The sequence below is a fragment of the Panicum virgatum genome, chromosome 7N (assembly GCF_016808335.1).
Source record: "Panicum virgatum strain AP13 chromosome 7N, P.virgatum_v5, whole genome shotgun sequence".
In the NCBI taxonomy this organism is placed as follows: Eukaryota; Viridiplantae; Streptophyta; class Magnoliopsida; order Poales; family Poaceae; genus Panicum; species Panicum virgatum.
The window spans coordinates 10,201,908-10,224,199 of NC_053151.1; the positions used below are offsets into that span (position 1 = coordinate 10,201,908).

General features: G+C 47.5%; 1 protein-coding gene across 4 annotated transcripts; it reads right to left on the minus strand.

The window, feature by feature from the left end:
• Positions 1-5,578: 5,578 nt before the first annotated feature.
• LOC120683126 (serine/arginine repetitive matrix protein 1-like) lies at positions 5,579-22,292 on the minus strand. Of its 4 annotated transcripts, none has more exons than XM_039965151.1 (8): positions 21,666-22,292; positions 20,519-20,602; positions 20,255-20,404; positions 19,953-20,096; positions 19,253-19,441; positions 6,269-6,347; positions 6,101-6,190; positions 5,579-5,892 (listed from the first exon to the last, which is right to left on the minus strand). In XM_039965151.1, exons 1-8 carry the CDS (start codon positions 22,199-22,201, stop codon positions 5,851-5,853), a joined length of 1,314 nt encoding a protein of 437 aa, XP_039821085.1. In that variant the 5' UTR covers positions 22,202-22,292; the 3' UTR covers positions 5,579-5,850. The 4 variants fall into 4 exon arrangements, 3 of the variants coding, with proteins under 3 accessions (XP_039821085.1, XP_039821084.1, XP_039821086.1); XM_039965150.1 differs by having other exon boundaries at positions 5,983-6,190; positions 21,666-22,282; XM_039965152.1 differs by lacking the exons at positions 5,579-5,892; positions 6,101-6,190 and adding an exon at positions 18,785-18,932 and having other exon boundaries at positions 6,257-6,347; positions 21,666-22,286.

Sequence of the window (22,292 nt, forward strand, 5' to 3'; positions counted from 1 at the left end):
TTTTGGTTGAATCATCAAGCTAATTGGTATGAATCAGTCATCATGACCAAGAAACATGTCACAACAGAGATGAAATGGGTGGATTGGCAATATCTGAGAAGGATGACATCTCCAGTGAGTGAGGTTGTTGAGGCCATCCATGCTAGATGTGTTGAGATGGATTTGGCCGATATCATGGCATTCCAATGTGATTGGAATGAGGAGGTAGTGGCTCAGTTCTACACCACTCTTTGGGTTGACACAATCAACCATGTCATGCATTGGACTCTAGAGGGCAAGAGATACGCAGTTTCTATTGTTGCATTTGCTAGGCTCTTTGGGTTCAATATCGGAGATGAAAATGGCAGCTATGTGAAGGATGAGTCAAAAATTGATTTGCATGCGTGTAGTGAGCTAGAAGACACCAAGATGCATTTCATGTATGATGGTGCATATATTGATAGTGGCAAGCCTGTTTTTGGGAAGAATATTGGACTCACACCCTACTACAAGTTCTTGAATCAGTTGTTCAGAGGCACCATTGCTCCTAAGGGAGGCAATGTGGATAACATTTCTCACCGGGCTAAGGACTTGCTTGCTCAGATGACGCCCGGGATGCCTAAGTTCTTGGTCTTTGAGTTTATATGGAATGAGATCATTCATTGCTCTCATGATGGGTCTAGTGGATGCCACTACGCCCCCTACATTTTCTATATGATCAAGAAAATGACTGGTCTTGAGATCCTCACTGACATGCCACACAACTCTTATTCTTCTCCACGTGGCAAGATTGAGCAATTGTTGAAGATTGGAGCAAAAGCTACATCTCGTGCTCCACTTGGTGAATTTCCAGGAAATTATCCTCCTAGGGCTTACATTGGTCAAGGACCGGAGGTGCACGGCAAGCACAAGCTCCTAGGACTTCTCATCCACCACCACCATCTTCTTCCCATGGTCCTTCACATGGTCTTTCAAAGGGGCCCTCTAGCTCTAGGGGGACATACAAGAAAAAGAATGGCAAGTTTGATTTTATTGCTCAAGGTGTCTTTGCTTGTTTCAACATGTGCAAACAAAATGCAGCTAAGATACGTGAGCATAGGAGATACATGGAAGAAGAATTGGTAAAGATTGAAAAGAGGCAAAAGGAATTGCTTGCCAAGAATGATATTCCTCACTCTCCCATTCGTGAAGTTAGAGACTTTCCACCACCTCCACACATTTATAACCCATGGGATGATTTGAGCTTTAGCCACTTTGAGGGCTATGGTGAGGAGGTGGAAGAGGACTTGGGAGGCCATGAACAAAGTGTTGATGATGAGGCCACCGCGTCCGAGGAATGCAATGAAATTGAGGAAGAAAGTGGTAGCGAAGAAGAAAGTGGAAGCGGAGATGATGGTGAAGATAGCGAGTAGCTTCTCTTTTTGGCGCTTGGTGCCAAAGCGGAGACCCCCATCTATCTTATCGTTTTCTCATTCTTAAATTTCATTGAGATGAACTTGTAAGACATTGAAATGGTGTTATGTTATGCGTGTTGAAGACCTTTGTTTTAAAATTCATATGGTAGCTAGGGATGCATCATTTGAATTTGTAATCGATTATGTGTGATGCTTTGTGAACCTTTTGCTAAATGTTTAAGACTTTATGAAAATAGGTTGGTTGGTGATTTGTTCCTATCTTTTATTTGAGTGATATACCATGTCATACGCATCACGGTTATATCTCACACACACATATACACTTTTGTACTCATGCAATACAATGTCTTAGGGGGAGCTCATCTAAAATATGCGCTAAAGGCATTTGAGGCCTCCTTTGTTGTTTAAGCACATATTTAGGGGGAGCTTCTCAAATCTTTTTGAGTACGTATATTTCAAATTTATTCCTCTCTTGTGAATCCAAATTGTGTGTTGTCACCAATCACCAAAAAGGGGGAGATTGAAAGTGCATCTAGGCCCCTAATTGAGTTTCTGTGATAATGACAAGCACAATTTGGTATTTGACGCTTGTCTTAAAACATGTGTGCAGGAATAAATTAGAAAAGCGTTCAACAATAGATCTAAAGACGAAAAGAAGGTCCCCAATTCAAAAGAGACGGTGATCAAGCTTATTGAAGATCTTATTCATTTTACATTTTGAAATTGAGTATAGGAATCACCGTACTATCAAGAGGGACGTAAGTAATCTTACAAACTAGCAAGATTTCAGTTTTGAGATGAACACATTCCACACACACATGCACTCCACAAGACATTTTTAATTTGCACTGTCTCTGGATGTGTCGGAAGATCCGACACTCTATCGGAACTTCCAAACACCATCGGAACTTCCGAGATGGAAGTTCCCAGCGGCTCTGTTAGTCATCCGAGGAACAAATACATGTTCCGACATTGTGTCGAAACTTCCGGCCTCTGTCGGAAGTTCCGGTCCAATGTTCCCACAGGCTCGAGTGAAATGTTCCGAACCGAGTGCATGTTCCGACTAACTGTGTCGGAAGTTCCGGTGTCAATCCTCCCAAGGGCCCTGTGAGTGTTCCGACTCACAATTACATGTTCCAACCCTCTGTCGGAAGTTCCGAGCCTGGGAGTTGAAATTTGAATTCTGTAAGTCTTTCTGAACATGTCGGAAGATCCGACAGGGTCGCAGAAATCAGCCTAACGGCTAGTTTTTGGGGGTTGGGTATATATACCCCCTCACCCCCGCATTTGTTCGCTGCTGACCTAACCCGTGAACAAACACTTTCAAATCATTCATTCCCACTCTCCAAACTCCCTCCTTGCACATTCTTGCTAAGATTTAGCTAGGGATTTGAGAGAGCACATGAGATTGAGCACTTGAAGATCATTCCACTCTTGTTCATCTCATTGTTGATTTCATTGCGTGTTTGTTTCGATTTCTATTCATTTATTACTCTTGGAGCTTTGCTCCTAGACGGTTAGGCGTCGCCGGGGGCCTCACAAACTTTGTGTGAGTGAGCACCGGAAGTTTGTAAACTCACTTCTTTGTGAAGTGCTTCGTAGTGGATTTCAATCCGACCTTTGTGGTTGATTGAACGAGGCAAGGGGTTAGAGTGACCCGGCTCTAAGTGAGCACCTCAACGGAGACGTAGCTCCTTTGTGGAGTGAACTTCGGTGAACAAATCTTGTGTCACTCTTTATTCCTTGTTCTTGCTCGTTCTTGCGCTAATCCGGATCGATCTACTAGTTTACAAGGTTTCTGTGTTTTACCTCACGTTATACTGCTTCCTTACTGTAATTAGAAGCTTTTGATTCTTTTAGAATTCCTGTGTAGGCTATAGTTGTTAAATTTCGTATCTGCAGGTCGGAAGTTCCGCCTGCCTGTCGGAAGTTCCTCCCCAGTGTCGGAACTTCCTGCCGGAAGATCCGACACTGTGTCGGAAGTTCCGACGACTGATAGTTTTGTTAAGTCTATTTTCAGGAAATTTTTATACAGGCCTATTCACCACCCCTCTAGGCCTAGTGTCGATCCTTTCAACCAGCCATAGCACCTTCGGATTAACCCTTTTACACAAAGCGAGGACGAAAGTGTAAGTAGGGTGCTATGTGTACGCATGCTCGCCCCCACGGAAGGGCAGGGCAGTGCGGCTTTGGTGGGCTGGGTGTTACAGCAGCGTGGGATCTTGACCGTGAGCGGCCTCGACTCCCTGCCTCGCCTCTGAGAGGGTAGGAGAAGGGCAGGAGCTGCAGCACCGGTCGGGCGAATGGAGCTGACGGCAGATCAAGCGGCCCTCAACGACCTCGAGCTCGGGCTGCCTTGGATGGGGCTCCATCGATGACCTCGAGCTCGGGTGGCCATCGATGGGGCCGCCTCGACGGCCGGCCCCGCCCTCTCCCTGACGGCTCCCTCTTTCCTTCCCTCTCTCTCTGGGTGGCCGGCCACAGTGTCCATCTCGTCGGCAGCGGCTTCTCAGCGGCGAGAGGAGCAGGCACCCTTCTTCTGGCGGCTTCTCCCTGCGGCGGCGCGGTGAGGGGAGCAGGGGAAGCTCAGGTCCAGCGGTGGCAGCCAGATCCGAGCTCGAGCGGGAGGCTGGGGGTGGTTGGGAGCCCGTACACTTGCTTTGGGGATGGCGTGGCGTTTCCCGTTGCGGGATGTTTCCCCTAAATCGGTACTGGACCGTGGCGTACCATATGGGGTAGCATTCCCGGTGCGGACAACCTTACCATACTATCCAGTACAATACACTGGGTAGTATTTTGTGCTCATATTTTTTTACCAACTAATGTAATAGAAAATAAATAAAATTAGTTATTAGGCTCACCAAGCTGGTGAGCCCAATAAATAGATGCTTTGGTGAGTCCAATAAAATTAGTTATTGAGCTCACTAAATTAGTTATTGAGCCCACCAAGCATTGGATGCTTGGGTAAGTGCTTCATGTTACAATCTGGTACTACCATCGATAGTTTCATTAGATGGATGACTTATGTTAATTACAAACACTCTAAAACTTCTACCATTCAAATTCTATTTCATTTGACTTTTTTACTTCAAGTTTGATCACTCGTCTTATTAAAAATTTGTACAAATATAGTCAAATTTAAGTCAGTTAAGAAGAACTTTTATTAATATAAAGCATGCCAAAAAAATTGTAATATTTTGCATATTTTTTAAATAAGATGAGCGGTCAAATTTCTGTGAGTGTTAAATATTTTCTTCTAACCAAGATTTTAATTTTTAAGCCCAATCTCGGGAAGATTTCAAAAAGTTTAATGTCCGATAAATAACATTCTACATGAGAAATTTTGATGATGTGGCAAGGTCCTTACAAGAAGAGAGAAGAGGGATCGGGTTTTATCATATGTGAGAGCAGTTTCATCACCATATAACTCAGTAGACAGTTTTCAAGTTTTCTAGCTGTGTCATCAAACTGTGCACTAAGAAGAATGTACTAAGTACTTAGAAGAATGATAAGAGTCGTGCGTACCTGCATAGGGTAATTACTTAGAAGCTAGAATGATAGGAAAAATAATAAATTGTGCATTAAAAATTAATATACAATTTTTTTGATATGCCAACTGTGTTCCTGCTTTGTCCGAGATCAAACTGCTCTAAACTTTAACTATATTTTTTTTTCAAAATTATTAATATCTATAGTGTATTATCAATAAAAAGTAAAATAAATAACGTCTATACTCTACATTATGAAATAAATGTGCTCCCTCTATGCTAAGTTGTTGGGCTCTCTAGATGCATAGTAAAAATTATAAAAAAACAATACGACCTACAATTTAATATGGAAGAAGTATTAATATATTGTATGGTTGATTGAATAATTAATAGAACCTTACTAATGTCAATGCTTTTTCATATAAATTTGGTCGTAATTTGAGAATTTTGACTTGTGACAAAGCTAAATTTTGACTTGTGACAGCTACAGTGAGCAAACATTGCAAAGGTGGGAGTATTGGATACTTTCCCCCTTATAAGTAGTGAAGGAGTTGAACGAGACCAGAAAATCCGATTCGAAGACCAAAGGTTAGATATACCATCTCGTTTGCCAACTCAAAAGGGGTTCTAAAGACTGAATTGTCGTTGAGTTCATGCGCCCAGTCTCGTTTCCTCGCATGAAACAGAAACCACATGTACAGTACAAACACGAAAAACCATTTCATACGGACTGAAGATCCATATCAAATTAAGTACTTAGTACATAATTACAGCTAAGATCATCATCTATGAATTAATTCTACAACCGAACCAAGTTGAAACCCAAACGAACAGAACACAGTACAAGTTCCAGACTGTCTGATTCAATAAATTGTAGCTTCATCTTGGTCAATCTTCTGCTGTATACCATAAGTTGCATGCAGAAGCATCAGGCGAGCCCATTTCAAATAGATCAATGGCAGGGTGCCTCAAATCTTCCCCTCCCTGGTTTTTGCATGTATAACATTGACCTAGTGGAAAAGGTCAAGTGAAATGTATTAGTACACTGTAGTACATTCACATACATTTCAATACATGATTTACTTTACAATAATTATTACCATTTTCGTTTGGGTCCAAAGGATAACATAAATAGTGTTTTGTCCTAAAAATCTCCTTTACTTCGGCGAAATACAACTCCACAGTCCAATCAGCTGAATTTGGCATTTTCATCCTCACCGTGAAGTTATAATGATGGTACACCTTGTCATAGCTCTCCACATTAAAGCACTGGTGGCAAAGTTCATGAAGGTGGTAATCCTCCAGCTCCTGCTAACAAATCAAAACAGTAATATATTGTAAAAGCTTTGCAGTTTGAAATTTTAAATTACAGAAAACGACACGTACCGTGAGATCCGGACTTATCTCAATGAGCTTCTTGAAACACAGCATCACCTCTTTCATCCATGCTGTTGAAGCTTCATGCCTGCATTCACAATTAGTTTGATAAGATATTCTTCTTTGGTGGAGATGGAAATCAAAGTATGATCAAACTAATTCCAAAAGTTCATGATAAGTGTAATTCTCAGCTGAAGACATTAGTAACTAGATCATTAAAAAAAGAATAAACCTGCACTAGAGGTATGACTAATAAGTCTGTAAATACACTACATGCACCAAGTTCAAGAGGAGGCAAGATACCAATTGTTTAGAAGTTTGACACTTGCTAAATATGGACGACTAGAGTGGACAATGCTAAGGTGTAGGGGTAAATGATACCATGAACGAATATTGTCAAGGTTCTCCCACAAATTTACCAAAGTGTCAATGTGCAGCGGCAATTGGACAATTTTTTACATCCCACCATATGATCATATCATATGGGTTAACTGTGTTGGGGGCGCCACCTTCGGCCATCGACCGAAGGCCCGCGCACAACTTGAATGCCACGACAAGGTCTTCTGCCGGCTCGGCAGGCCGAGCGAAGAGAGGCGAAGATCAAAGCGCCAAAGGCGAAGACGAAGCCGGGCGAAGAGAGGCGAAGATCAAAGCGCCAAAGGCGAAGATGAAGCCGAGCGAAGAGAGGCGAAGACCAAGGCGCCAAAGGCGAAGACGAAGGCAAGCGAAGCGAGGCGAAGGCCAATGCGCCGTTTGCAAAGTCGAAGACCAGCAAAGGAAGGCGTAGGAGAGCGAGCACTTCAGAAGCCGCGAAGGGATCATGTTCGCAGAACGATGATGTGCGAACCTGGGCCCGATGGGCTGTAATGGGCCCAATGGGCAGAAAGGGGCCTGGATGTAATCTAATAAGTGATGTAAAAATACGGTCGTGCCCCGAGAATATACCGGGAATATAGTTGTTAGGGGGTATTACAGTGTAATAACGGAGGGTGGTAGGTGAACCGTCACCTATAAATATCCGACCCCTGTACATTGATGGGAGATATTGAATACAGAGAGTGAGTTGTGCTTAACTGGGCGAAGCCTTGTTTCCGTTTCGGAGTTGTTCTCTTCGATTGGCGCGCACTTTTCCTTACTGTTGTAGTGTTCGTCCATTCCAGAGGCACTCTCTACCAACAGTTTGGCGCCCACCCGTCGGTTCGACACACCACGCCACACCACATGGCGGCGAAGAAGGGAGACGCTACTACCACTTTGACAGACACGACAACGACAACTCCGCAAGACGAAGCCGCCCCAGGACAAGAGCCCGCAACCGGCAACGAAGACATCACCATCGAAGACATCGCAGAAGGCCAACACGAAGTCGATCTGTTGGACCTTGGCATCTCTGCCGAAGACATCGCTGCAATGCGAAGGGTTGATGCTCGCCTCGAAGAGGCGCAAAGAGCCAAGATACAAGCTCTTCAGGAAGAATCTACGGAGCCTCAGATCATCACGAGGGCGAAGGGGAAGGAAATTATGTTGACTGAAGCAGAAAGGCAAGAGCAGTACAACAAGCTGCAAGAAGAAGAACTTCGCTGTAAGGCGTTACAAGAGAAGATAAGAGCACAACGACTGATGCTCGAAAAAATGCAGGCACCACAGCCGCCGCAGCCACTGTCGAAGAGCGCGGTCGCAACGAACCCACCATGAAACGCAAGGGTCCGAACAAGGACTATACCAGTCGAAGAGATCTCTGACCAGTCTGAGCCAGAGGAGGAAGGGTATTATCGAAGGGTCCACCCGCGAAGAACGCCATTGTCCGAAGAGTTGGAAGAGATACAATGGCCTCATCGTCTCAACCCAGCAATACTGCCTCAGTTTGATGGTGAGTCTGACCCCGAAGAGTTTCTCCTGAAATACGAAGCCACCATAGAGGCAGCTGGAGGAGGCACAGCGTGCAAGGCGAAGGCACTAGTCCTTGCGCTGCGAGGATTGGCTCAGCGATGGTATGCAAACATACCCCCAGGAAGCATTTTATCATGGAACCAGCTTCGTTCCCAGTTGCGCTCAAGTTTTCGAGCCGTCAGACCCGACGAAGTCACATCCTGCGACTTCCATAACTTGAAGCAAGGAAGCATGACTTTACAGGAGTACCTTCAGAGCTTGATAAAGCTTCGCGCAAGAGGGCCAGACGTCACTGACCAGAGTATTATCGACTCAGTAGTCAATGGGATCAGCCTCGGCCCATGCGGGGAGTACTTAACCCGGCGAAAGCCGAAGATAGTTACCAAATTGTTCGAAATTATGCAAGAATATTGCATATCAGACCGTGCGAAGAGGCAAAAGCTTGAAGAAATGAATGAGAAGAGGAAGTCAAGAAACAGCGAGAGGTCGCACCAGAAGCCATGGAATTCTGACCAGTCAAAGCAAAGAACTGTCAATATTGTCTCCGAGGAGGAGTCACGTGAAACCAGGCACCACAAGAACAAGGGCGGCAGAGACCAACGCGAAGACAGATCTAGCCGCGTAGATAGATCTAGCCGCGAAGACAGGACCAGCCATGATAGCAGGTCCAACCGCGAAGACAGATACAATCGCGAAGACCACTACCAGAAAGGCCAAAGAGAAAAGGGGGGCCGAAGGGAAAAAAACACCATTTTGCTATTTCCATGGGAAGGACCAAGGTCATTGGACCAATGAATGCCCAATCGCAATTGAAACGAAGGCAGAGCTCGAACGCAAAAATGCACAATCAGCAAAACCAGTAAATTACACTTCGCAACCACCGCATCCAGTTCCTCTTCCACAAACCACATGGACCCCAACACCAAATTGGCCAGTATCATACCCAGTTTACAACTACAACCCATCATACACACCTCCAATGTCATTGCCTTCGCAACAATCCATGCCACCACCTTCGCACCAGTCGATGCCGATGCTACCCGCTCCGCAGTACGCCAACACATGGTCAAGGAGCTCCACGCATCTACCCCCACCACCGAAGATCGAGGCAGGACAGATACCGGAAAGAGAAGGCGACGGACCATCCGGCAGCATGGTTAACATCATCAACGCCATTTCTGGAGGATCCAATGAACCGGTTCATGAGACGAAGAGACAACGCAAAGAATACTTCAGAACTGTCTCTCATGTGAGCGAAGGCAAATGCTTCCGAACTCCGTGGTCGCATGTCCCCATAACTTTCACACAGGCTGATCTTCGACTGCAACACTACCCTCACAATGATCCCCTTGTCATCAGAGCCAACATCGGCAAGAATTCAGTACACTTCGCAGGGAATGATATCGGAAGGATCTTGGTCGACAATGGTAGCTCCGCAGACATTCTGGTATGGCAATGCTTCGTCAAGATGGGGTTCACAGAGCAAGCCCTGAAGAAATCGCAGTACCCTCTCATTGGCTTCGGAGGCAAGAGAATCGAGGCCCTCGGCAAGATAGAGCTCAACGTCACGTTCGGCGAAGGGGTCACGCAAAGAACAGAAGCAATAACCTTCGATGTGGTGGACATCAACTATCCCTACAATGCCATCTTCGGCCGCAACACGCTGGTGAAGTTTGCAGCTGTAATCCATCAGCCGTATCTATGCATGAAGATACCTTCGGCAGGGGGAGTCGTGACCGTCTACGGCAATCAAGAAGAAGCGCGCAGGTGCGAAGATAACGCATACAGCACCAACAAGACTGTGCATGCCATTGAGGCGTCCGAAGAGGACACAAAAACATTTGTTGCCGAAGACATGCGAAGAGATAATAAAAACGAAGGGGTCTCACCAGCAGAACATACAAAGAAGGTACCGTTATGCGAAGATGTGCCTGATCGTATGGTGATCATCGGCAAAGAGCTCGAGGAGCACGAAGAGGCAAGACTCATACAGTTCCTGAGAAACAATCAAGATGTCTTCGCATGGTCTTCGTCCGACCTGCGAGGAGTAAGTCGAGAAGTCATTGAGCATACGCTTACAGTCAACCCGAAGGCAAAACCGATAAAGCAGGGGCAGAGGTCAATGTCCGAAGAGAGGAAGAAAGCAACGCAGGGTGAGATACAGAAGTTGCTAGACGCAGGTGTCATTCGCGAGGTGCAATACCCAGAGTGGCTGGCAAATGTGGTCATGGTACCGAAGAAGAATGAGAAATGGAGAATGTGCATCGACTTCACCAACCTCAATAAGGCTTGTCCGAAGCATGAATACCGTTTGCCTCGCAACGACACATTGGTCGATGCGGCGGCCGGCTCAGAAATGCTGAGCATGTTAGATTGTTTCTCCGGCTATCACCAGATTTTCATGAATAAGGAGGACGAAGAGAAAACTAGTTTCACCACTCCCTTCGGGACATACTGTTACATCAGGATGCCAGAAGGCCTCCGCAACGCAGGCTGTACATTTAACAGAATGAACAAGAAGGTGCTCGGGGACCAGCTAGACAGAAACATCTCCGCATATGTGGATGACATGGTCGTTCGGAGCAAGAAAAAAGATCACATACAAGATCTTTGTGAAACATTTGCAAACCTTCGCCGGCACGGGCTAAAGCTAAACCCTAAAAAATGTGTCTTCGGTGTTCGAAGAGGCAAGCTATTGGGTTGTATGATCACAGAAAGGGGTATGGAGGCGAACCCTGAGAAGATCGAGGCAATCAGGCGGATGAAGCCGCCAACCACAAAGAAAGGAGTTCAAAAATTGACAGGTTGATTGGCTTCGCTGAACAGATTCATCTCCAGATCGGCAGAAAAGTCTCTCCTATTCTTCAAAGCACTAAAGGGAGCTGGCAACATGCAATGGGGCGAAGAGCAAGCGTTGGCGTTTGAAGCCTTGAAAACATTTATAGAAAACCTAGCAGTCATGACCAGCCCTTCTGAGAAGACAGAGCTCTTACTATACATCGCCTCTTCGGGTGCCGCGGTCAGTGCAACTCTCGTCGAAGAGAGATTAATCGAAGGCGAACTTAAAAGTCCCCATCTATTTCGTCTCCGAAGCCCTGAGTGGCTCGAAACTACTTTACTCCGAAATGGAAAAAATGGCTTACACAGTAGTCATGGCTTCGCGAAAACTTCGCTACAACTTCCAAAGTCACAAGATAAAAGTTCCAACTTCGTTCCCTCTTCGGGATATGTTTGAAAACAAGGAGGCCTCCGACAGAATAGGAAAATGGGCTACAAAACTAGCAGAGCATATAATTGACTTCATCCCCAGAACAGCAATCAAGTCACAGGTCTTGGCAGAGTTCATTGCAAACTGGACTCCAGCTTCGCCTTCGCAAGAGACACCGAAGTTAGAATCAATATGGCAGCTTGAATGTGATGGAGCATACCAGAGAGATGGGGCAGGGCCTTTGGCAATCCTCACTGCCCCATCGGGCACACAATTGAAATATGCAGCGAGGCTAGACTTCAAAGGGTGTACAAACAATGTTGCAGAATACGAAGGCCTGCTCCTAGGTCTTCGCAAGGCAAGAGCACTGGGAGCGCGAAGGCTGTCTATCAGATCCGACTCGGAGCTAATCACCGGACACATCAATAAAACCAATAGATCACTAAAGCCGGAGCTGTCAAAGTATCTGGCAGCCGTCCGAGGCATGGAGAAGTTTTTCCTCGGATTCAGCATACGGAGCTTCCCAAGATCGCAAAACAAGAAAGCTGATATACTGGTGAAGGCCGCAGCTCAACATGATCCTCTGCCACCAGATGTGTTCTTTGAAACATTGAAGCAGAGCTCTGTCAACTGCGCCGAAGAGCCTGTAAAATTCATCAACGCCATAACCAGCGAAGACTGGAGGGCAACCATAATGGCCTATCTGCAAGGGCATTTCATCCCTGAAGATGACAAGGAAGAAAAGAGAATGGCTCTCCGTGCTCGCAACTACAAAATCAACGGAAACCTATATTGAGGAGGTGTCTGCGCGCCCCTCCGAAGTGCATCTCTTGTGAAGAAGGCCGACAGTTGCTCGAAGACATTCACACAGGCATGTGTTCTTCGTACATTGCAACAAGGGCATTGGTAGGCAAAGCTTTTCACGAAGGTTTCTATTGGCCTTCGGCGGTTGCAGACGCGCACGAAGTGGTCCGAAAATGCTCAAATTGCCAAAGGCATGCACCATACAGCAAATTTCCACCAGACGAAGTGCAGTTATTGCCTCCGGTGTGGCCCCTCGCTCGATGGGGCATCGACATAGTAGGGCCTTTGCCCACAACGCCAGGAAACTACAAGTATGCTGCAGTCGCAGTAGAATATTTCTCGAAGTGGGTCGAAGCCAAGACTCTCAGAGATATCACAGCCGGAGCCTTGCAGAAGTTCTTCTGGCAAAACATTGTGTGCCGCTTCGGCGTACCAAAAGAAGTCACCGTAGACAACGGCAAGCAATTTGATTGCACCACATTCAGAGACTTCACCACGCAGCTTGGGACGAAGCTATGTTTCGCTTCGGTCTATCACCCGCAATCGAACGGCGTGGTGGAAAGGGCCAACGGCATTATCTTCGCAGGCTTAAAGAAGAATATCACCGAGTTGCCGAAGGGGAAGTGGATAGATGAGTTAACAAGGGTAATTTGGTCACACAATACGACAGAGTCAAGGACAACGAAGTTTACTCCGTTCAAGCTCTTGTACGGCGAAGAAGCTGTCACGCCCGAAGAAATCAAGCTCAAATCTTGGAGGACGTCCGAAGGGACGAACAATATAGAAGAAGACATGAAGCCTTCAATCGACACAATCGAGGCAGCAAAGATGCAAGCAGCAATCAATCTCGGCAAATACCAAGAAGAGACTCGAAGATGGAAGAACAAGAAGGTGAAGCCTAAGGAGATTCAAGAAGGGGATTTTGTACTTCGCAGAATCCCGAAGGCCAAACAGAAAGGAAAAATGCATAGCAAGTGGGATGGACCATTCATTGTCGCCTCCATGGTGAGACCAGAAGCCTGCAGACTTCGCACACTGGAAGGTATCGAAGACCCATACTCATGGAATAAAGATATGCTGCAAAAGTACTATGTGTAGGAATAATGTAAGAGCCCACGGAGAAAATAACCGAAGGGGCTCAACAGTTTAGCATTTATTTCCGCAATTTTTATTTTTTGTTTGCGAGAAATTCGCACAATGTATCGAAGGGACCGTACTCTTTTCCTCACCGGGGAAGCCTTCGCACGTTCACTCTGAACGTCGGAGGTGTGAGGTTTTTAACGAGGCGGAACCCTGTGTAACCCCTTGTGAAATATAAGCAAGGTCCCCGAAAAGAAAAACCTCAAGAACAGAAATATGGTGAAAGCACCGAAGTGTCTATCCCTCTTCGCCAAGCGAAGAGAGGAGTCATCGGCGCATAAAACAAGCGATGAAGCTTGAAAGAAGTAAGCACGGGACGCAATCCCGGATAGGGGCTTCGCACCCCTTAGCTTTACTTCCAACTAAATAGCAAAGTCCTTATGAGCGAAAAACCTAAGGCAGAGAAGTCCTTGCGAGCGAAGAGCCTAAGGCAAAAATTCGAAGACATAAAAATCCTTTTGAGCGAAAAGCCTAAGGCAGAGAAGTCCTTGCGAGCGAAGAGCCAAAGGCAAAAATTCGAAGACATAAAAGTCTTTATGAGCGAAGAGCCTAAGGCAGAAAAGTCCTTGCGAGCGAAGAGCCCAAGGCAAAAATACGAAGACATAAAAGGGGGGTGGCACTTCGCAAAACGTACACACGCTCGACTGTGGCGTCGATGACTTTCATCCTCCCGCCCGTGCAAAAGGAGGGGGTGGCACTTCGCAAAATACAAGTTTGCACAGTCGAAGGATAAAACCAGGGAGTACAAATATACTCATTTGTATATAAAAAAAGAACAGTTCGTGTTACAGGAAAAATTACACTTCGCAATAATAAGCGAAGAAAATGCACGTGTACACTTCGCACAAAAGCGAAGAAAGATACAAATTTCTTCCCTAAGCGCTCAGTCGAAGACTTTACGAAAACTAAATCATGAAGTTACATCTGAAATTTCTTCGTCGAAGATAAGACAGTCCAAGTCAGATATGACTTCGCGGACCGCAACATCTATTATTTCTTCGACTGTCCGGCGAAGAAAGGCTTCAAATTCAATCCCTACAAGCGAGGGCACCCCATCGTTAAGAAGAGCCTTCGTCAAAAATCCCTTGGCGACGATATATGAATTCATGAGGAGCAAACATGTCTTCGACAGGCTCCGGCTTCGGCTCTAGAAGGCCCATGGGCTTTTTGTAAGGCCTATCGGTGTGCAAAAGACGTTTTATTTCACGGCGAAGACGGCGCTCAGACAGAACTTTTGCGTGTTCTTCGGAATTGCGCTGGAATTCCGCGAAGAAACGTTTTGTATCGGCGTTCCGATAGTCATATACGCGTTCTCGGTCAGACCAAAACTCATCAAATGAAAGCCAAGGGTGACGGGCACGGAACTTCTCCCAAGTTAAACCAGAAACATAAAAATTCCCGCGGTTCAAGTGCCAAGGAATTATACCTTCGATGATCCGCGTAGGGTCCTGCGCAGACATCGAAGGCGTTAGATACAGTGATACTTTTGTTTTCAATACTACACTACTACAAAAATCACTAGGCCTTTAGTCATCACACCTCGCCGATCTTCGGCGCATCATCTACTTGCCCCCCCCCCCCCCCGCCATCTTCGCCCTCGCCATGGCCGGGGGCTCCGTCTTCGCCGCCACCGGGAGCGCCGCGGCGCAAGTTGCCGGCTTCAACCTCGCCAAGGAACCCTCGGGCGAAGATTTCTGCCTTGTCTTGAATCTAAGAGAAATTAAGCATGTTGATAAGCGAAGACGGTAACAAAAAGTGAACCTTTGAGAAACGCGAAGTGGTACCTGATCTTTCATGCGCTCCAGCTCAACATCAAGTAGCCGCCCTTTTTCATGGAAGTACTTCGCAAAGTTTTTGGCGATATTCTTCGGCAGGGCAGGAAGGACTTCGGGGCGCAAGGAGTCCAGCGAAGGCCATTCAAAACACGAGTCCCGAAGAAGTCGCAGCTGAGCCTTCACGATGCCCGTCGAAGAGGCACTGCTCTCCGCTGGAAGCAAACGGCAGACAGCAGCACTAAGAGTACGTGCCGCAACCGTAGCGGACAGCTCGTATTTTGAAGTCCGCGCCAGATCTGGCCATCGCCAAGGAGGCACGGATCCAGCGGAAGAGCTCCGCCACTTCGACGTTCTCCTCTTGCGATATCTCCGGAGGGTCAATAGCGAACTTCGCAAGCAATCCGTGAATGTTAGTTTGCACCAAATCTGCGAAGGAGCTGATAGCGGTGCGCCAACGCTGAATAACATCTTTCCCACGGGCACGTTGAGCTTCGGCAACCCTCCGGGCCTCTTCGGCTTCAGCTTTAGTTTTTTCAGCATTTTCCTTGGCCTTCTCCGCAGCAAGTGGGTCCCGACGAGCAGCCTCGGCTGCCTCGGCATGGTTCTTCGCCTCAGCACGTGCAGCAACGAGTGCCTCCTCAAGAGCAGTTTTTTTTCTTTTCCAAGGCAATCACACGCTCCTCCATTCTCGCCAACTGCGAAGTTAGTTCGTTTTCAATCCTGAGTTGACGGGAGGCGCAGCGCGAAGCAACGAAGGCTTTTAGGGAGAGGTCTTCGACATCTTGAAGAATCTGGCTCACTACGGTGGACATCATGTGTTTCTCCATTAGGGGAAAGCCGAAGGAGGAGCCGGCTTCGGCGAGGAATCCCCTCTCCCGGTCGCTGCTCGAAAACCGAAGACTGCCGACGATGTTGCCCCCGATCAGCTTCGCCTCCGGCATCCCTAGAGCGGCAGCCACCTCAAAAGGGTCCGAGGTGCTTACGTGGTAGCCGCTGCTCTCTGTCGAGGTGGGCCTTCGGCTGGAAGACCCGGCGGCAGGAACCCGGCCGCCCTCGCCGACAGCGACGATCGGGGCCGTCTCGGGGGCAGTGGCATGTCCCTGGGGACCAGGACCGGACCCCTCCACGTCCTCGCCGCTTGACAATGACGACGAATCCGAAGACGTCGATGATGAACTCGGAGACGAAGGGGCTGCGGCAGAGTTTTTAGCATGGGGCTCAGTGGCCTCCAGGACAGATTGGATCTCCTGGACGAGTTTGTCATCGCTGTCTGGCTCCATGGCACTGTACTCTAAAGCCAGTGAGGGCTTCGGCGGTGGAGCGACGGCCGCGATAGGACGAGCGGCAATGGGAGGCGAAGAAGCGGTGACGGGATTTCCGTCTCCCCCATTGTCTTTGGACTCCCTAGCGCTGCGAAGGGGCGAGGAAGTCAGGAAATCTAGAAGCTTCGAGCGTTTCCCTCCGCCAGGGCCAGAGCCCCCCTTTTTCCGTTTTTTCTTCTCAAGTGTGGCAGTGACGCCACCGGTGACTCCAGCTTTTCCCCCCGCTTTCTGAACAGCGAGAAGAGCTTCGGCAGCACGCTGAGGGGCTTCGATGCCGAAGAAGGAAAACACCCGATTGCCTCGCGCGCCGGCAAGTTTGGACAGAAGCAAGTCATATTCATTGCCGGACACTGGTCCAAGCATCTCGTCAGCGCGGGTCTCCACCTCCGCTACATCTATTTCTGAAAACGAAGACAAAAGTTCTTATTATCCTCGCAAAAAAAAACTTACGTTCTTTTCGAAGTCCGAAGGCTTCGCTAAAGTTGGGCATTGGAAGCCCATAAACTTCCCTCTCCGAAGGAGCCCAGGAGGAAATGGTCCAGCCCTCTCTGAGGGGGAAGCACCCGCATCCGACGAACTCTTCTATTATGTCACGCATACTGAGCACTTTCGACACCTCACGAAGGACGGTCATGAAGGCTTCGTTCGCAGGGATGCGAGCAACGTCAACCTTCGGGGTGTCGCCCAAATTTCCCAGCTTCTGAACAACCAAAGGGTGGCGCTTCATCTCCGGGTCGAGGGGCACCTTGTGGTAAAACCAGAACGAAGACCAGTCCCCCGGCCACTTATTCTTCGACGCCCCAACGGGGCTGGGAGCAGTATGTTGAAAGGCGAAGGTGTAGCACCCGTACTGGGGCTCCATCTCCGATGAGACACCGTCAGAGCCACGAACGGAGATGCTCTTCGGCTGGTAGTGCACCCGCATCACCCGAGCAAAGTTCTCCGGGGTCGGGGCGAGGCGGCAGGTCTTCGACAACCACATGAAAAGGTTGACGCGGGCGAAAGAGTTCGGGGTCATGTGGTGTAGGAAGACGCCGTACCGGGCGAAGATGTCGACGACAGCAGGGTTGAGGGGGAAGCGAAGCCCAGCAGGAAATAAGTCCTTGAAGACGACCACTTCGTCTTCTCTTGGCTTCGCATAGGTGTCCGTCTCTGGGGGAACCCGTCCGAGGCCAGGGGTCAGTATCCCTTGGTTCTCCATTTCTCGCAGCATGGCCAGGGTCATCTTCGTCTGGCCGAAGAAGGTAGTAGGCGGGAATTTGCTCTTCTTCGGAGCCATTGCAGGATCAGGTGAATTCGCCGTGGCGCTAGCGAAAGGAAATGAGCTAAAACAGTGCCAGTCGAAGACAAAGAGACTCAAAGGCTGGAGGAAGCGAGAGAGTTTGCGGCAGGGAGGCAATGGAAGCGTACCGCCCCCTGCCGGGCAACCTCACTTATATAGGAGGGGGGACGTGAAGAGTCCGTTTTGCCCCTCCAGAGTTTTCGCGGAGTGAGCGCGCATGGAAGGGCAGCGACGGAATTTCGCACCGGACGCCTCGTTCGGCATGTCGAAGGAAAAAGTCAAATTTATTTCAAGTAATTCATCAATGCATTAATCAATACGCCTCGATGTCTGGTCTGTTGCTTAACAGGTAAATTGAGAAAACTCAGGCCTCGACGGACCGCGAAGCGATCGGTCGAAGCCCGAAGGGTGGCGCTTCGGGAGAAAAAGTCGAAGTCATCGCCCCTCCAAGGATGGGCAACGACTCCGAGGGGCTACTGTTGGGGGCGCCACCTTCAGCCATCGACCGAAGGCCCGCGCACAACTTGAATGCCACGACAAGGTCTTCTGCCGGCTCGGCAGGCCGAGCGAAGAGAGGCGAAGACCAAGGAGACAAAGGCGAAGACGAAGCCGGGCGAAAAGAGGCGAAGATCAAAGCGCCAAAGGCAAAGACGAAGCCGGGCGAAGAGAGGCGAAGATCAAAGCGCCAAAGGCGAAGACGAAGCCGAGCGAAGAGAGGCGAAGACCAAGGCGCCAAAGGCGAAGACGAAGGCAAGCGAAGCGAGGCGAAGGCCAATGCGCCGTTTGCAAAGTCGAAGACCAGCAAAGGAAGGCGTAGGAGAGCGAGCACTTCAGAAACAGCGAAGGAATCATGTTCGCCGAACGATGATGTGCGAACCTGGGCCCGATGGGCTGTAATGGGCCCAATGGGCAGAAAGGGGCCTGGATGTAATCTACTAAGTGATGTAAAAATACGGTTGTGCCCCGAGAATATACCGGGAATATAGTTGTTAGGGGGTATTACAGTGTAATAACGGAGGGTGGTAGGTGAACCGTCACCTATAAATACCCAACCCCTGTACATTGATGGGAGACATTGAATACAGAGAGTGAGTTGTGCTTAACTGGGCGAAGCCTTGTTTCCGTTTCGGAGTTGTTCTCTTCGATTGGCGCGCACTTTTCCTCACTGTTGTAGTGTTCGTCCATTCTGGAGGCACTCTCCACCAACAAACTGTCATAGGCCCAAGCCCATGACATCGACAGCAAACCTAGGCTGATAACATTTGAGAATATGATGTATATTACTACAAAAATATAAAAACCTATTATATAACCCCAGCCATGCAGCATAGAGCAGTTCTTACAGAAAACCAAAATTTTCGTTTGTTACAAATACAGGGTAACAAGAAAGCTTAATTCCTGAATGAAAACATGAGTAGAAAACAATATATAGGCAAACCATGAGTTTGAAAATCATTAATAATAAAAACAAAAAATCTTAGGGGAACAACAAATTGATGCTAAACATCAGCAAGAAAGCAATTGGAACAAAACAGGACGCAAAAAGGAACAAAATTTTAGGAGCTGCTTTACCTTTCAGCTGCAACAGAAGTTTGTTCAGTAAGAACACTTGGTGGCTCTGTACCCAATTCAGCAGCATGGGAATCGAGATTGACATCCTCAATGGCCTCAATTCTATCAGAAGCTACACTGAGTTTACTGAGGTCGATACAAGGACTTGCATCTAAGTATTCCTTAATCCTACGCAGCAGTTCCTCTGGGCTGAAGAAATACATACCAATATTGTTAAAAGCAACAGATATATTAGATTTCAAAACACAACTCTAGAAGAAATGTCATGGAATTTAAACTAAAATATCTATTGACTGGTACTACTACATAGAACAAGTAAATATATTTCAGTAGAACAATCAAAAGCACGAGTACAATAAATAAACATAAAAAACTTTTACAGTCAACATCACAGACTTCTTATGCGCCCTCACAAGTATTCCACTTACGACGGTGCATAGTGGTGTTACGAACTATAATTATTTTTTGCACAGCACTGGATTACATCTAAATTGGTACTTTAAAATACCATTATGTCTATGGCTTGGAATGCTGATCGAGTAATTGTTTTACATTTTGTGGTGATACAGCTAGTTTCGTCCATGTGTGTACTGCTAACTTGTAGAGCCTTAGCAACTTGCTATTTCAGTGCATTTCAGACTTTTAGACAGAAAACAACAAAAAATACCATTGTAGATTAAAATAGTGATATAGTACGTACTCCTCGTCAGGATATGGCTTGGGTCGTTCCTCCTCATCATTTGATACAGTTATAAAAAGGGAATCAGCTAGTGACAGAACCATAGATCTTGACAGACCTTTTGGTCGGTTAAAATAGAGAGCAGTCTGTCCAGCATTAGGACCCCTGCAAATGCGAAAAGATGCTTAGATACATTTACTAATAACATATAGAAAGAAGGTGCTCCTTGTTTATTCCTTTGCTTAAGGAGGCTTCTTGTCATTACGTATAGATAGAAAACATTAAATGTTAGCATAGATAAACAAACAATGAAAATATAGTATCAAGCACAATCATCATCAGTCTCTTCATCTGCTTCTGTTTGAGGGGTCAGGAGTGGAGGGTCACTCAATGACAACGTCTCAATTGTTGGTAAATCTATAACTGCCTTACCAAGGTCACTGCTGCTCTCTTCGCGGGTACACTCCTCTGCCCTGATTAAAGCATATTAAAAGGGGATGTCAGTCATTGCAAAGAATAGCTAGGAGAAAGGTAATCGCAGGTCAAGTAACAAATAAATAAAGGTAATCAATAATTATGACACTTACGGTGCTGGTCTTCTGGTTCGAGACCGCCTGGGCCTATCTGAATAGAGAAGACTCTGCCGAACATGGGCTCCGGTTCTAGGATGACTGCAAATGTTGGTCGGAATCAGTATATTGACGTACATTTCACCAATTCACCATGAAAAGAAAGTATATTTATTGGAATTATTTTATAACAGCTAAAATGGAAAAGCATTTGCTGGACTGCTCCAATGCAATTCCAAGCCCTTAAATCTTGAACACATCAAAAGTTCCCAGGTCCCTCAAAAGCCTCATACAGTTAAGACCCTCTGAAAGAACTTTTTTTATACTCAATCCCAGAATACTAGAAGAGTCTGAAAAGACAGCATAACTACAGGTCAAGACTGTTCGTTGCTTGCGTATTCAGTTACCAAATTGCTAGATGGTTGGTACATACGGTGTTTGCTATAGTATGCAATTTGGTTCCCAAGCCAAGTGAGACACTCTTCCTAGAATGTATTGCCGACATGTAAATGAGGCAGTTTGGTGGCTACATCAGAAGACTTAAAATGATTCCCTTAACAGATGATTATTTTTAAATATGCAAGCAATATCTTCCATAACCCACTCATAAGAAAAAAAAAGGGAAATCTCTTAGGAGCAAGAAACAACTCAAAGACATTCTGGACAGCAGTCCTGTAAATTTCCGATCTTTTAAAGCTACAACACATTCAATCAGATACATTTAAGCCCCCTGAAAAGAACATTCTTCATGCGGCGAAATGCTGGAAGGGTATGGAAAAGGCAGACTAGCTTGTTGCTGCTGTGTGCAGTACAAGATTGTTCATTTCTTGCTTATCAATTGTCCTCTGGCTAGACACAGATGGTGTTTTATGTAGCATGCAAGTAGGTTCAGAGAGATGTTCTCTTGCCCAGAATGTGTGTAAACATGGTATTAGTGCGGTCGCTAATTAGGGAGCCTAAATGGTTTTCTTAACACTAATCATTTGTAAACAGGCAAGCAATATCCTCCTCAATCCACTAAAATTGCAATCTTCTGGGAGCAAGAAACAAATGGAACACTGAAATTTGCATCCCAACATGACAGCGAACTAAAGACACATCAGCATTTTTGCAATTCACATCTTTACTCAAAGGGGGATGTGCAGCGGAGAAGAATTCGTCAGACCTGGTTCCAGATCCCAGGAGACGGTCGCTCATGAACTGCAGGAGGGCACTCTCTGTAGGGAACCGCAGCCCCGTCGTCAGATCCTGGAACTCGAGGAAAGGGAAACTTCCCGCGTCCATGGAGCTCGCGTGGGACGCGGGGCTGGGATCAGCGGCGCCTTCGTCCATGGAGCCCGGGGACGGCTGCCTCCGCCGCAGCAGCTCCCGGCGCTGGCTGCGGCGGCTGCGCCGGTGCTCCGTCGGCGCCTCCCTCGATTCACGGCTGGGTTCAGCGGACGCCTCGTTGCTTGGATCGTGTGCTTCTCTGCGCGGCGGTGGGGATCCGGTGCCGTCGTCACGGGACTGGTCAGGTCCCACGAGGATCGGCGGGCTGGGATAGGCGGTGCGTCTGCTCAGGGAGCCCGGGGGCGGCCGCCGCCGCCACCAGCGGCTGCGCGGGTGCTCCGTCGGCGCCTCCCTTGATTCACGGCTGGGTTCAGCGGGCCCCTCGTTGCTTGGATCGTGGCCTTCTCTGCGCGGTGGTGGGGAGCCGTCCATGATGGGCGGCGGCGGCGGCGGCGGCGCGCGTGCTCCCTCCGGCCTCCGGCGAACTTGCTATCGGGGCGGTGGTGTGGGGAGTTTGGGTCGG